Source organism: Salvelinus fontinalis, chromosome 6, assembly GCF_029448725.1.
Source record: "Salvelinus fontinalis isolate EN_2023a chromosome 6, ASM2944872v1, whole genome shotgun sequence".
In the NCBI taxonomy this organism is placed as follows: domain Eukaryota; kingdom Metazoa; phylum Chordata; class Actinopteri; order Salmoniformes; family Salmonidae; genus Salvelinus; species Salvelinus fontinalis.
Genome location: NC_074670.1, coordinates 84,738,862 through 84,752,747, shown reverse-complemented (window position 1 = coordinate 84,752,747; position 13,886 = coordinate 84,738,862). Strand labels below are relative to the sequence as shown.

The window sequence follows — 13,886 nt, the reverse complement described above, 5'->3', positions numbered from 1 at the left end:
AGAGTACTGGGTTAAATCCACTACTTAGAGTACTGGGTTAAATCTAGAACCACTACTTAGAGTACTGGGTTAAATCCAGAACCACTACTTAGAGTACTGGGTTAAATCCACTACTTAGAGTACTGGGTTAAATCTAGAACCACTACTTAGAGTACTGGGTTAAATCCACTACTTAGAGTACTGGGTTAAATCTAGAACCACTACTTAGAGTACTGGGTTAAATCCACTACTTAGAGTACTGGGTTAAATCCACTACTTAGAGTACTGGGTTAAATCCACTACTTAGAGTACTGGGTTAAATCTAGAACCACTACTTAGAGTACTGGGTTAAATCCACTACTTAGAGTACTGGGTTAAATCTAGAACCACTACTTAGAGTACTGGGTTAAATCTAGAACCACTACTTAGAGTACTGGGTTAAATCCACTACTTAGAGTACTGGGTTAAATCCACTACTTAGAGTACTGGGTTAAATCCACTACTTAGAGTACTGGGTTAAATCTAGAACCACTACTTAGAGTACTGGGTTAAATCCACTACTTAGAGTACTGGGTTAAATCTAGAACCACTACTTAGAGTACTGGGTTAAATCCACTACTTAGAGTACTGGGTTAAATCTAGAACCACTACTTAGAGTACTGGGTTAAATCCACTACTTAGAGTACTGGGTTAAATCTAGAACCACTACTTAGAGTACTGGGTTAAATCCAGAACCACTACTTAGAGTACTGGGTTAAATCCACTACTTAGAGTACTGGGTTAAATCTAGAACCACTACTTAGAGTACTGGGTTAAATCCACTACTTAGAGTACTGGGTTAAATCTAGAACCACTACTTAGAGTACTGGGTTAAATCCACTACTTAGAGTACTGGGTTAAATCCACTACTTAGAGTACTGGGTTAAATCCACTACTTAGAGTACTGGGTTAAATCTAGAACCACTACTTAGAGTACTGGGTTAAATCCACTACTTAGAGTACTGGGTTAAATCTAGAACCACTACTTAGAGTACTGGGTTAAATCTAGAACCACTACTTAGAGTACTGGGTTAAATCTAGAACCACTACTTAGAGTACTGGGTTAAATCTAGAACCACTACTTAGAGTACTGGGTTAAATCTAGAACCACTACTTAGAGTACTGGGTTAAATCTAGAACCACTACTTAGAGTACTGGGTTAAATCTAGAACCACTACTTAGAGTACTGGGTTAAATCTAGAACCACTACTTAGAGTACTGGGTTAAATCCACTACTTAGAGTACTGGGTTAAATCTAGAACCACTACTTAGAGTACTGGGTTAAATCCACTACTTAGAGTACTGGGTTAAATCTAGAACCACTACTTAGAGTACTGGGTTAAATCTAGAACCACTACTTAGAGTACTGGGTTAAATCCAGAACCACTACTTAGAGTACTGGGTTATGGGAGTGGGAGGGCCACCAACCGGGGTGTGTGTAATAAATAATTTAGTCAATTCGCAGCAGGGTCTGAAATGCAGGACTCGGGGCTGGGCGAGTGTGTGTGTGAAACGGGCAGTGTGTGTGTGACGGGCAGTGTGTGTGTGTGTGTGTGTGTGTGTGACGGGGCAGTGTGTGTGTGACAGGGCAGTGTGTGTGTGTGTGTGTGTGACGGGGGAGTGTGTGTGTGTGACGGCCAGTGTGTGTGTGTGTGTGTGTATGAGACGGGGCAGTGTGTGTGTGTGTGTGACAGGGCAGTGTGTGTGTGTGTGTGTGTGACGGGGCAGTGTGTGTGTGTGACGGGGCAGTGTGTGTGTGTGACGGGGCAGTGTGTGTGTGTGACGGGGCAGTGTGTGTGTGTGTGTGTGTGTGAGACGGGGCAGTGTGTGTGTGTGTATGTGTGTGACAGGGCAGTGTGTGTGTGTGTGACGGGGCAGTGTGTGTGTGTGACGGGGCAGTGTGTGTGTGTGAGACGGGGCAGTGTGTGTGTGTGAGACGGGGCAGTGTGTGTGTAACGAAGCAGTGTGTGTGTAACGAAGCAGTGTGTGTGTGACAGAGCAGTGTGTGTGTGACGGGGCAGTGTGTGTGTGTGTGTGTGTGTGAGACGGGGCAGTGTGTGTGTGTGACGGGGCAGTGTGTGTGTGTGAGACGGGGCAGTGTGTGTGTGTAAGACGGGGCAGTGTGTGTGTGTGAGACGGGGCAGTGTGTGTGTGTGAGACGGGGCAGTGTGTGTGTGTGAGACGGGGCAGTGTGTGTGTGTGAGACGGGGCAGTGTGTGTGTGTGAGACGGGGCAGTGTGTGTGTGTGAGACGGGGCAGTGTGTGTGTGTGAGACGGGGCAGTGTGTGTGTGTGAGACGGGGCAGTGTGTGTGTGTGTGTGTGTGTGTGTGACGGGGCAGTGTGTGTGTGACGGGGCAGTGTGTGTGTGTGTGTGTGTGTGTGAGACGGGGCAGTGTGTGTGTGTGTGAGACGGGGCAGTGTGTGTGTGTGACGGGGCAGTGTGTGTGTGTGAGACGGGGCAGTGTGTGTGTGTGAGACGGGGCAGTGTGTGTGTGTGAGACGGGGCAGTGTGTGTGTGAGACGGGGCAGTGTGTGTGTGTGAGACGGGGCAGTGTGTGTGTGTGTGTGTGTGTGTGTGTGACGGGGCAGTGTGTGTGTGACGGGGCAGTGTGTGTGTGTGTGTGTGTGTGAGACGGGGCAGTGTGTGTGTGTGTGAGACGGGGCAGTGTGTGTGTGTGTGTGTGTGTGTGTGACGGGGCAGTGTGTGTGTGACGGGGCAGTGTGTGTGTGTGTGTGTGTGTGAGACGGGGCAGTGTGTGTGTGTGTGAGACGGGGCAGTGTGTGTGTGACGGGGCAGTGTGTGTGTGTGACGGGGCAGTGTGTGTGTGTGTGTGTGTGTGTGACGGGGCAGTGTGTGTGTGACGGGGCAGTGTGTGTGTGTGTGTGTGTGTGTGACGAGGCAGTGTGTGTGTGTGTGACGGGGCAGTGTGTGTGTGTGTGACGGGGCAGTGTGTGTCAGGTACCTCCAGCTGGGGGTTGGACATAGAGGCCAGTGCGGCAACGTTGAAGGGGAAGTAGCTGTTAGCTCCTCCCATGTCCATCTGTCCTCCGTACGCTCCATGGTTCACACGCATAGACAGACCCTGGGACAGAGACAGAGAGAGTTATAGATACACGCAGAGACAGACCCTGGGACAGAGACAGACCCTGGGACAGAGACAGACCCTGGGACAGAGACAGACCCTGGGACAGAGACAGACCCTGGGACAGAGACAGAGAGAGTTATAGATACACGCAGAGACAGACCCTGGGACAGAGACAGACCCTGGGACAGAGACAGACCCTGGGACAGAGACAGAGAGAGTTATAGATACACGCAGAGACAGACCCTGGGACAGAGACAGAGAGAGTTATAGATACACGCAGAGACAGACCCTGGGACAGAGACAGACCCTGGGACAGAGACAGAGAGAGTTATAGATACACGCATAGACAGACCCTGGGACAGAGACAGACCCTGGGACAGAGACAGACCCTGGGACAGAGACAGAGAGAGTTATAGATACACGCATAGACAGACCCTGGGACAGAGACAGAGAGAGTTATAGATACACGCAGAGACAGACCCTGGGACAGAGACAGACCCTGGGACAGAGACAGAGAGAGTTATAGATACACGCATAGACAGACCCTGGGACAGAGACAGACCCTGGGACAGAGACAGAGAGAGTTATAGATACACGCAGAGACAGACCCTGGGACAGAGACAGACCCTGGGACAGAGACAGAGAGAGTTATAGATACACGCATAGACAGACCCTGGGACAGAGACAGACCCTGGGACAGAGACAGAGAGAGTTATAGATACACGCAGAGACAGACCCTGGGACAGAGACAGACCCTGGGACAGAGACAGAGAGAGTTATAGATACACGCATAGACAGACCCTGGGACAGAGACAGAGAGAGTTATAGATACACGCAGAGACAGACCCTGGGACAGAGACAGACCCTGGGACAGAGACAGAGAGAGTTATAGATACATGCAGAGACAGACCCTGGGACAGAGACAGACCCTGGGACAGAGACAGACCCTGGGACAGAGACAGAGAGAGTTATAGATACACGCATAGACAGACCCTGGGACAGAGACAGACCCTGGGACAGAGACAGAGAGAGTTATAGATACACGCATAGACAGACCCTGGGACAGAGACAGACCCTGGGACAGAGACAGAGAGAGTTATAGATACACGCAGAGACAGACCCTGGGACAGAGACAGACCCTGGGACAGAGACAGAGAGAGTTATAGATACACGCATAGACAGACCCTGGGACAGAGACAGAGAGAGTTATAGATACACGCAGAGACAGACCCTGGGACAGAGACAGACCCTGGGACAGAGACAGAGAGAGTTATAGATACATGCAGAGACAGACCCTGGGACAGAGACAGACCCTGGGACAGAGACAGACCCTGGGACAGAGACAGAGAGAGTTATAGATACACGCATAGACAGACCCTGGGACAGAGACAGACCCTGGGACAGAGACAGAGAGAGTTATAGATACACGCATAGACAGACCCTGGGACAGAGACAGACCCTGGGACAGAGACAGAGAGAGTTATAGATACACGCATAGACAGACCCTGGGACAGAGACAGAGAGAGTTATAGATACACGCAGAGACAGACCCTGGGACAGAGACAGACCCTGGGACAGAGACAGACCCTGGGACAGAGACAGAGAGAGTTATAGATACACGCAGAGACAGACCCTGGGACAGAGACAGAGAGAGTTATAGATACACGCAGAGACAGACCCTGGGACAGAGACAGAGAGAGTTATAGATACACGCAGAGACAGACCCTGGGACAGAGACAGACCCTGGGACAGAGACAGAGAGAGTTATAGATACACGCAGAGACAGACCCTGGGACAGAGACAGACCCTGGGACAGAGACAGAGAGAGTTATAGATACACGCATAGACAGACCCTGGGACAGAGACAGACCCTGGGACAGAGACAGAGAGAGTTATAGATACACGCAGAGACAGACCCTGGGACAGAGACAGACCCTGGGACAGAGACAGAGAGAGTTATAGATACACGCATAGACAGACCCTGGGACAGAGACAGAGAGAGTTATAGATACACGCAGAGACAGACCCTGGGACAGAGACAGACCCTGGGACAGAGACAGAGAGAGTTATAGATACATGCAGAGACAGACCCTGGGACAGAGACAGACCCTGGGACAGAGACAGACCCTGGGACAGAGACAGAGAGAGTTATAGATACACGCATAGACAGACCCTGGGACAGAGACAGACCCTGGGACAGAGACAGAGAGAGTTATAGATACACGCATAGACAGACCCTGGGACAGAGACAGACCCTGGGACAGAGACAGAGAGAGTTATAGATACACGCATAGACAGACCCTGGGACAGAGACAGAGAGAGTTATAGATACACGCAGAGACAGACCCTGGGACAGAGACAGACCCTGGGACAGAGACAGACCCTGGGACAGAGACAGAGAGAGTTATAGATACACGCAGAGACAGACCCTGGGACAGAGACAGAGAGAGTTATAGATACACGCAGAGACAGACCCTGGGACAGAGACAGAGAGAGTTATAGATACACGCAGAGACAGACCCTGGGACAGAGACAGAGAGAGTTATAGATACACGCAGAGACAGACCCTGGGACAGAGACAGAGAGAGTTATAGATACACGCAGAGACAGACCCTGGGACAGAGACAGACCCTGGGACAGAGACAGAGAGAGTTATAGATACACGCAGAGACAGACCCTGGGACAGAGACAGACCCTGGGACAGAGACAGAGAGAGTTATAGATACACGCAGAGACAGACCCTGGGACAGAGACAGAGAGAGTTATAGATACACGCAGAGACAGACCCTGGGACAGAGACAGAGAGAGTTATAGATACACGCAGAGACAGACCCTGGGACAGAGACAGAGAGAGTTATAGATACACGCAGAGACAGACCCTGGGACAGAGACAGACCCTGGGACAGAGACAGACCCTGGGACAGAGACAGACCCTGGGACAGAGACAGACCCTGGGACAGAGACAGAGAGAGTTATAGATACACGCAGAGACAGACCCTGGGACAGAGACAGACCCTGGGACAGAGACAGACCCTGGGACAGAGACAGAGAGAGTTTTAGATACACGCAGAGACAGACCCTGGGACAGAGACAGAGAGAGTTATAGATACACGCAGAGACAGACCCTGGGACAGAGACAGACCCTGGGACAGAGACAGACCCTGGGACAGAGACCGACCCTGGGACAGAGACAGAGAGAGTTATAGATACAGTTGAAGTCGGAAGTTTACATACACTTAGGTTGGAGTCATTTTTTTTCTTCTTCAAATTTCTTGTTAACAGACTATAGTTTTGGCAAGTCAGTTAGGACATCTACTTTGTGCATGACAAGAAATTTCTCCAACAATAGTTTGGAGATAGAATAGATTATTTCACTTATAATTCACTGTATCACAATTCCAGTGGGTCAGAAGTTTACATACACTAAGTTGACTGTGCCTTTAAACAGCTTGGAACATTCCAGAAAATGATGTCATGGCTTTAGAAGCTTCCGATAGGCTAATTGACATAATTTGAGTCAATTGGAGGTGTACCTGTGGATGTATTTCAAGGCCTACCTTCAAACTCAGTGCCTCTCTGCTTGACATCATTGGAAAATCTAAATAAATCAGCCAAGACCTCAGAAAATTGTAGACCTCCACAAGTCTGGTTCATCCTTGGGAGCAATTTCCAAACGCCTGAAGGTACCACGTTCATCTGTACAAACAATAGTACGCAAGTATAAACACCATGGGACCACGCAGACGTCATACCGCTCAGGAAGGAGACGCGTTCTGTCTCCTAGAGATGAACGTACTTTGGTGCGAAAAGTGCAAATCAATCCCAGAACAACAGCAAAGGACCTTGTGAAGATGCTGCAGGAAACAGGTACAAAAGTATCTATATCCACAGTAAAACGAGTCCTATATCGACATAACCTGAAAGGCCGCTCAGCAAGGAAGAAGCCACTGCTCCAAAACCGCCATAAAAAAGCCAGACTACGGTTTGCAACTGCACATGGGGACAAAGATCGTACTTTTTGGAGAAATGTCCTCTGGTCTGATGAAACAAAAATAGAACTGTTTGGCCATAATGACCATCGTTATGTTTGGAGGAAAAGGGGGAGGCTTGCAAGCCGAAGAACACCATACCAACCGTGAAGCACGGGGGTGGCAGCATCATGTTGTGGGGGTGCTTTGCTGCAGGAGGGACTGGTGCACTTCACAAAATAGATGGCATCATGAGGTAGGAAAATTATGTGGATATATTGAAACAACATCTCAAGACATCAGTCAGGAAGTTAAAGCTTGGTCGCAAATGGGTCTTCCAAATGGACAATGACCCCAAGCATACTTCCAAAGTTGTGGTCAAAATGGCTAAAGGACAACAAAGTCAAGGTATTGGAGTGGCCATCACAAAGCCCTGACCTCAACCCTATAAAACATTTATGGGCAGAACTGAAAAAGCGTGTGCGAGCAAGGAGGCCTACAAACCTGACTCAGTTACATCAACTCTGTCAGGAGGAATGGGCCAGAATTCACCCAACTTATTGTGGGCTTGTGGGAGGCTACCTGAAACGTTTGACCCAAGTTAAACAATTTAAAGGCAATGCTACCAAATACTAATTGAGTGTATGTAAACTTCTGACCCACTGGGAATGTGATGAAATAAATAAAAGCTGACATAAATCATTCTCTCTACTATTATTCTGACATTTCACATTCTTAAAATAAAGTGGTGATCCTAACTGACGTAAGACAGGGAATTTTTACTTGGATTAAATGTCAGGAATTGTGAAAAACTGAGTTTAAAAGTATTTGGCTAAGGTGTATGTAAACTTACGACCTTAACTGTATATACAATGAGATCATCTTTGAGAACTAACAATCACCAAAATAAAAGCTAGACTGTCAGGGAGAATTTAAATTCCCAAAACAAATAATTTAGCAGTATTGATTTTGTGTTTGTGCAAAATAAATTCGCTTTAAAAGGGCAACATTTTCTCAGCTCCATGGAGAAATTTGTAGAATTGCAGGAAAATGCCTTAAATGTTAAAAAAAATAATGCCTACACGGCCAAGATGGGGGCCTCTAAAACGGGCTCTACACGGCCAAGATGGGGGCCTCTAAAACGGGCTCTACACAGCCAAGATGTCAGCCTCTAAAACGGGCTCTACACGGCCAAGATGGGAGCCTCTAAAACGGGCTCTACACGGCCAAGACGGGGGCCTCTAAAACAGGCTCTACACGGCCAAGATGGGGCCTCTAAAACGGGCTCTACACGGCCAAGATGTCAGCCTCTAAAACGGGCTCTACACGGCCAAGATGTCAGCCTCTAAAACGGGCTCTACACGGTTAAGATGGGGGCCGCTAAAACGGGCTCTACACGGCCAAGATTGGGGCCTCTAAAACGGGCTCTACACGGCCAAGATGGGGGCCTCTAAAATGGTCTCTACGCGGCCAAGATGGGGGCCTCTAAAATGGTCTCTACGCGGCCAAGATGGGGGCCTCTAAAACGGGCTCTACACGGCCAAGATGGCGGCCGCTAAAACGTGCTCTACACGGCCAAGATGGCGGCCGCTAAAACGTGCTCTACACGGCCAAGATGTCAGCCTCTAAAACGGGCTCTACACGGCCAAGATGTCAGCCTCTAAAACGGGCTCTACACGGTTAAGATGGGGGCCGCTAAAACGGGCTCTACACGGCCAAGATTGGGGCCTCTAAAACGGGCTCTACACGGCCAAGATGGGGGCCTCTAAAACGGGCTCTACACAGCCAAGATGGGGGCCTCTAAAACGGGCTCTACACGGCCAAGATGGGGGCCTCTAAAACGGGCTCTACACGGCCAAGATGGCGGCCGCTAAAATCCAGCAGCGCCGAAGAGCCAAGCTTAAAGGGTCAGATAGTTACATAGTTAACCAAATAGCTACCCGGACTAACTATTTAGCAGTGTTATGGCTTGGGGTTAGAAGCTGTTCAGAGTCTGTCTGTATGACTGCGTGTGTGTACCTTTTTCTCCGCCTCGTACTCGGCCCAGGCTGCTTTGCGGTCCTCTTCGCTGAGAGCCTCCTCTTCCTTGTGATCCAGCAGGGAGTCGTGTTCATGATAGCCCACAATCTGCTCCTTATTGCTGTGGAGCAGCTCAGCTAGGAAGGGGTCCTACAGGAGAGAAGTTACAGCACGGTTAGGTTAAGGTTAGGTTAAGGTCAGGTTCAATCAATCAAGTTTATTTTATATAGCCCTTCGTACATCAGCTGATATCTCAAAGTGCTGTACAGAAACCCAGCCTAAAACCCCAAACAGCTAGAATGCAGGTGTAGAAGCACAGTGCCTAGGAAAAACTCCCTAGAAAGGCCTAAACCTAGGAAGAAACCTAGAGAGGAACCAGGCTATGAGGGGTGGCCAGTCCTCTTCTGGCTGTGCAGGATGGAGATTATAACAGAACATGGCCAAGATGTTCAAAAATGTTCATAAGTGACAAGCATGGTCAAATAGGTTAAGGTTAGGGAGTCATTGTTCATGATAGCCCACAATCTGTCCCTTATTGCTGTGGTCCTACAGGAGAGATGGAGCAGTCAGCCAGGGGAGATGGAGCAGTCAGCCAGGAGAGATGGAGCAGTCAGCCAGGAGAGATGGAGCAGTCAGCCAGGAGAGATGGAGCAGTCAGCCAGGGGAGATGGAGCAGTCAGCCAGGGGAGATGGAGCAGTCAGCCAGGAGAGATGGAGCAGTCAGCCAGGAGAGATGGAGCAGTCAGCCAGGAGAGATGGAGCAGTCAGCCAGGAGAGATGGAGCAGTCAGCCAGGAGAGATGGAGCAGTCAGCCAGGAGAGATGGAGCAGTCAGCCAGGAGAGATGGAGCAGTCAGCCAGGGGAGATGGAGCAGTCAGCCAGGGGAGATGGAGCAGTCAGCCAGGGGAGATGGAGCAGTCAGCCAGGGGAGATGGAGCAGTCAGCCAGGGGAGATGGAGCAGTCAGCCAGGGGAGATGGAGCAGTCAGCCAGGGGAGATGGAGCAGTCAGCCAGGGGAGATGGAGCAGTCAGCCAGGGGAGATGGAGCAGTCAGCCAGGGGAGATGGAGCAGTCAGCCAGGGGAGATGGAGCAGTCAGCCAGGGGAGATGGAGCAGTCAGCCAGGGGAGATGGAGCAGTCAGCCAGGGGAGATGGAGCAGTCAGCCAGGGGAGATGGAGCAGTCAGCCAGGAGAGATGGAGCAGTCAGCCAGGAGAGATGGAGCAGTCAGCCAGGAGAGATGGAGCAGTCAGCCAGGAGAGATGGAGCAGTCAGCCAGGAGAGATGGAGCAGTCAGCCAGGAGAGATGGAGCAGTCAGCCAGGAGAGATGGAGCAGTCAGCCAGGAGAGATGGAGCAGTCAGCCAGGAGAGATGGAGCAGTCAGCCAGGAGAGATGGAGCAGTCAGCCAGGAGAGATGGAGCAGTCAGCCAGGAGAGATGGAGCAGTCAGCCAGGAGAGATGGAGCAGTCAGCCAGGAGAGATGGAGCAGTCAGCCAGGAGAGATGGAGCAGTCAGCCAGGAGAGATGGAGCAGTCAGCCAGGAGAGATGGAGCAGTCAGCCAGGAGAGATGGAGCAGTCAGCCAGGAGAGATGGAGCAGTCAGCCAGGAGAGATGGAGCAGTCAGCCAGGAGAGATGGAGCAGTCAGCCAGGAGAGATGGAGCAGTCAGCCAGGAGAGATGGAGCAGTCAGCCAGGAGAGATGGAGCAGTCAGCCAGGAGAGATGGAGCAGTCAGCCAGGAGAGATGGAGCAGTCAGCCAGGAGAGATGGAGCAGTCAGCCAGGAGAGATGGAGCAGTCAGCCAGGACACACACCATGAAACCACAACCGACAGAACCAGTTGTTTGTTACACTAATCAAAACCCTAAATGTGGAAAAAAAGACATTCTGTTCAGAGAAGACAAAGTCTAACAGCTGGTTTGAGTACCAAACCAGAGGAGAGAGGGGGACGGGGGGAGGAGAAGTGTTCTGCTACAGAGTGGAACACCAGACAGCTGGAGGGGGAGGAGAGAGGGGGACGGGGGGAGGAGAGGAGAGACAGGGGGAGAGAGAGGGACGGGGGAGGAGAGGGAGGAACGGGGGGAGGAGAGGAGAGCGACACCCGGGGAGAGAGAGGGGCGGGGGGAGGAGAGAAATGGGGGGAGAGAGAGGAGAGACAGGGGGAGAGAGGGACGGAGGGGGAGAGAGAGGAACGGGGGAGGAGAGGAGAGCGAAACCCGGGGAGAGAGAGGGACGGGGGGAGGAGAGAGACACGGGGGGAGAGAGAGGAGAGACAGGGGGAGAGAGGGACGGGGGGGAGAGAGAAACAGGGGGAGAGAGAAACGGGGGGGAGAGAGAAACAGGGGAGAGAGAAACGGGGGGAGAGAGAAACGGGGGGAGAGAGAAACGGGGAGAGAGAGGAGAGACAGGGGGAAGAGAGGAGAGCGAAACCCGGGGAGAGAGAGAAACAGGGGGAGGAGAGGGACAGGGGAGAGAGAGAAACAGGGGGAGAGAGAAACGGGGGGAGGAGAGGGACAGGGGAGAGAGAGAAACAGGGGAGAGAGAGAAACAGGGGGAGAGAGAAACGGGGGGAGGAGAGGGACAGGGGAGAGAGAGAAACAGGGGGAGAGAGAAACGGGGGGAGGAGAGGGACAGGGGAGAGAGAGAAACAGGGGGAGGAGAGGGACAGGGGAGAGAGAGAAACAGGGGGAGGAGAGAAACGGGGGAAGGAGAGGAGAGAGAAATGGGGAGAGAGAGGAGAGACAGGGGGAGGAGAGGAGAGCGAAACCCGGGGAGAGAGGGGAACAGGGGGAGGAGAGGAGACACGGGGGGAAGAGAGGGAGGGGAGAGTCAGTATTTTCTACAAAAAATATTCAGGATGTTTAATGACACTAATTGAAAAATTCCAGGCCCAAGTCACACAAACATGGTTTTAAATGCCTCCCTCTCTCCTTTCCTTCCTTCCTTCCTTCTCCCTCGCTCAGTCTGCCTTTACTGGACCTATGTAATCTGGAACCGGCACCACTGGGCCGTCGTTAACCTACACACATACAGTACCAGTCAAAAGTTTGGACACACCAACTCATTCCAGGGGTTTTCTTTATTTTCACTGTTTTCTACATTGTAGAATAATAGTGAAGACATCAAAACTATGAAATAACACATATGGAATCATGTAGTAACTCAAAAGTGTAAAACTTTTCAAAATATATTTTATATTTAAGATTCTTCAAAGTAGTCACCCTTTGCCTTGATGAAAGCTTTGCACACTCTTGGCAAACCTAAGAGGTGACCAAGTACCCGATGGTCCCTCTGACAGAGGTCCAGAGTTCCTCTGTGGAGAAGGGAGAACCTTCCAGAAGGACAACCATCTCTGCAGCACTCCACCAATCAGGCCTTTATGGTAGAGTGGCCAGACAGAAGCCACTCCTCAGTAAAAGGTAAATGACAGCCAGCTTGGAGTTTGCCAAAAGGCACCTGAAGACTCTCAGACCATAAGAAACAAGATTCTCTGGTCTGATGAAACCAAGATTGAACTCTTTGGCCAGAATGCCAAGCGTCAAGTCTGGAGGAAACCTGACACCATCCCTACGGTGAAGCATGGTGGTGGCAGCATCATGCTGTGGTGATGTTTTTCAGCGGCAGGGACTGGGAGTCAGCCCCACAGCTGAGGACGTGGACCTGTGTAAGCCCCACAGCTGAGGACGTGGACCTGTGTAAGCCCCACAGCTGAGGACGTGGACCTGTGTAAGCCCCACAGCTGAGGACGTGGACCTGTGTAAGCCCCACAGCTGAGGACGTGGACCTGTGTAAGCCCCACAGCTGAGGACGTGGACCTGTGTAAGCCCCACAGCTGAGGACGTGGACCTGTGTAAGCCCCACAGCTGAGGACGTGGACCTGTGTAAGCCCCACAGCTGAGGACGTGGACCTGTGTAAGCCCCACAGCTGAGGACGTGGACCTGTGTAAGCCCCACAGCTGAGGACGTGGACCTGTGTAAGCCCCACAGCTGAGGACGTGGACCTGTGTAAGCCCCACAGCTGAGGACGTGGACCTGTGTAAGCCCCACAGCTGAGGACGTGGACCTGTGTAAGCCCCACAGCTGAGGACGTGGACCTGTGTAAGCCCCACAGCTGAGGACGTGGACCTGTGTAAGCCCCACAGCTGAGGACGTGGACCTGTGTAAGCCCCACAGCTGAGGACGTGGACCTGTGTAAGCCCCACAGCTGAGGACGTGGACCTGTGTAAGCCCCACAGCTGAGGACGTGGACCTGTGTAAGCCCCACAGCTGAGGACGTGGACCTGTGTAAGCCCCACAGCTGAGGACGTGGACCTGTGTAAGCCCCACAGCTGAGGACGTGGACCTGTGTAAGCCCCACAGCTGAGGACGTGGACCTGTGTAAGCCCCACAGCTGAGGACGTGGACCTGTGTAAGCCCCACAGCTGAGGACGTGGACCTGTGTAAGCCCCACAGCTGAGGACGTGGACCTGTGTAAGCCCCACAGCTGAGGACGTGGACCTGTGTAAGCCCCACAGCTGAGGACGTGGACCTGTGTAAGCCCCACAGCTGAGGACGTGGACCTGTGTAAGCCCCACAGCTGAGGACGTGGACCTGTGTAAGCCCCACAGCTGAGGACGTGGACCTGTGTAAGCCCCACAGCTGAGGACGTGGACCTGTGTAAGCCCCACAGCTGAGGACGTGGACCTGTGTAAGCCCCACAGCTGAGGACGTGGACCTGTGTAAGCCCCACAGCTGAGGACGTGGACCTGTGTAAGCCCCACAGCTGAGGACGTGGACCTGTGTAAGCCCCACAG

The 13,886-nt window shown here is 51.7% G+C and overlaps 1 protein-coding gene across 7 annotated transcripts in view; it reads right to left on the bottom strand.

Moving 5' to 3' along the window:
- LOC129858558 (transcriptional regulator ATRX-like) overlaps positions 1-13,886 on the bottom strand; it is a 153,118-nt gene that overhangs the window by 11,054 nt on the left and 128,178 nt on the right. For 6 of the 7 annotated variants that reach the window (XM_055927881.1, XM_055927884.1, XM_055927882.1 and 3 more), the window contains 2 exons: positions 9,093-9,242; positions 2,983-3,102 (listed from right to left, as the gene is read on the bottom strand). In XM_055927881.1, the coding sequence (XP_055783856.1) occupies positions 2,983-3,102; positions 9,093-9,242 (270 nt within the window). Of the gene's footprint in view, positions 1-2,982; positions 3,103-5,238; positions 5,407-9,092; positions 9,243-13,886 lie in introns of those variants that run through there. The other variant, XM_055927887.1, reaches the window with a different exon arrangement.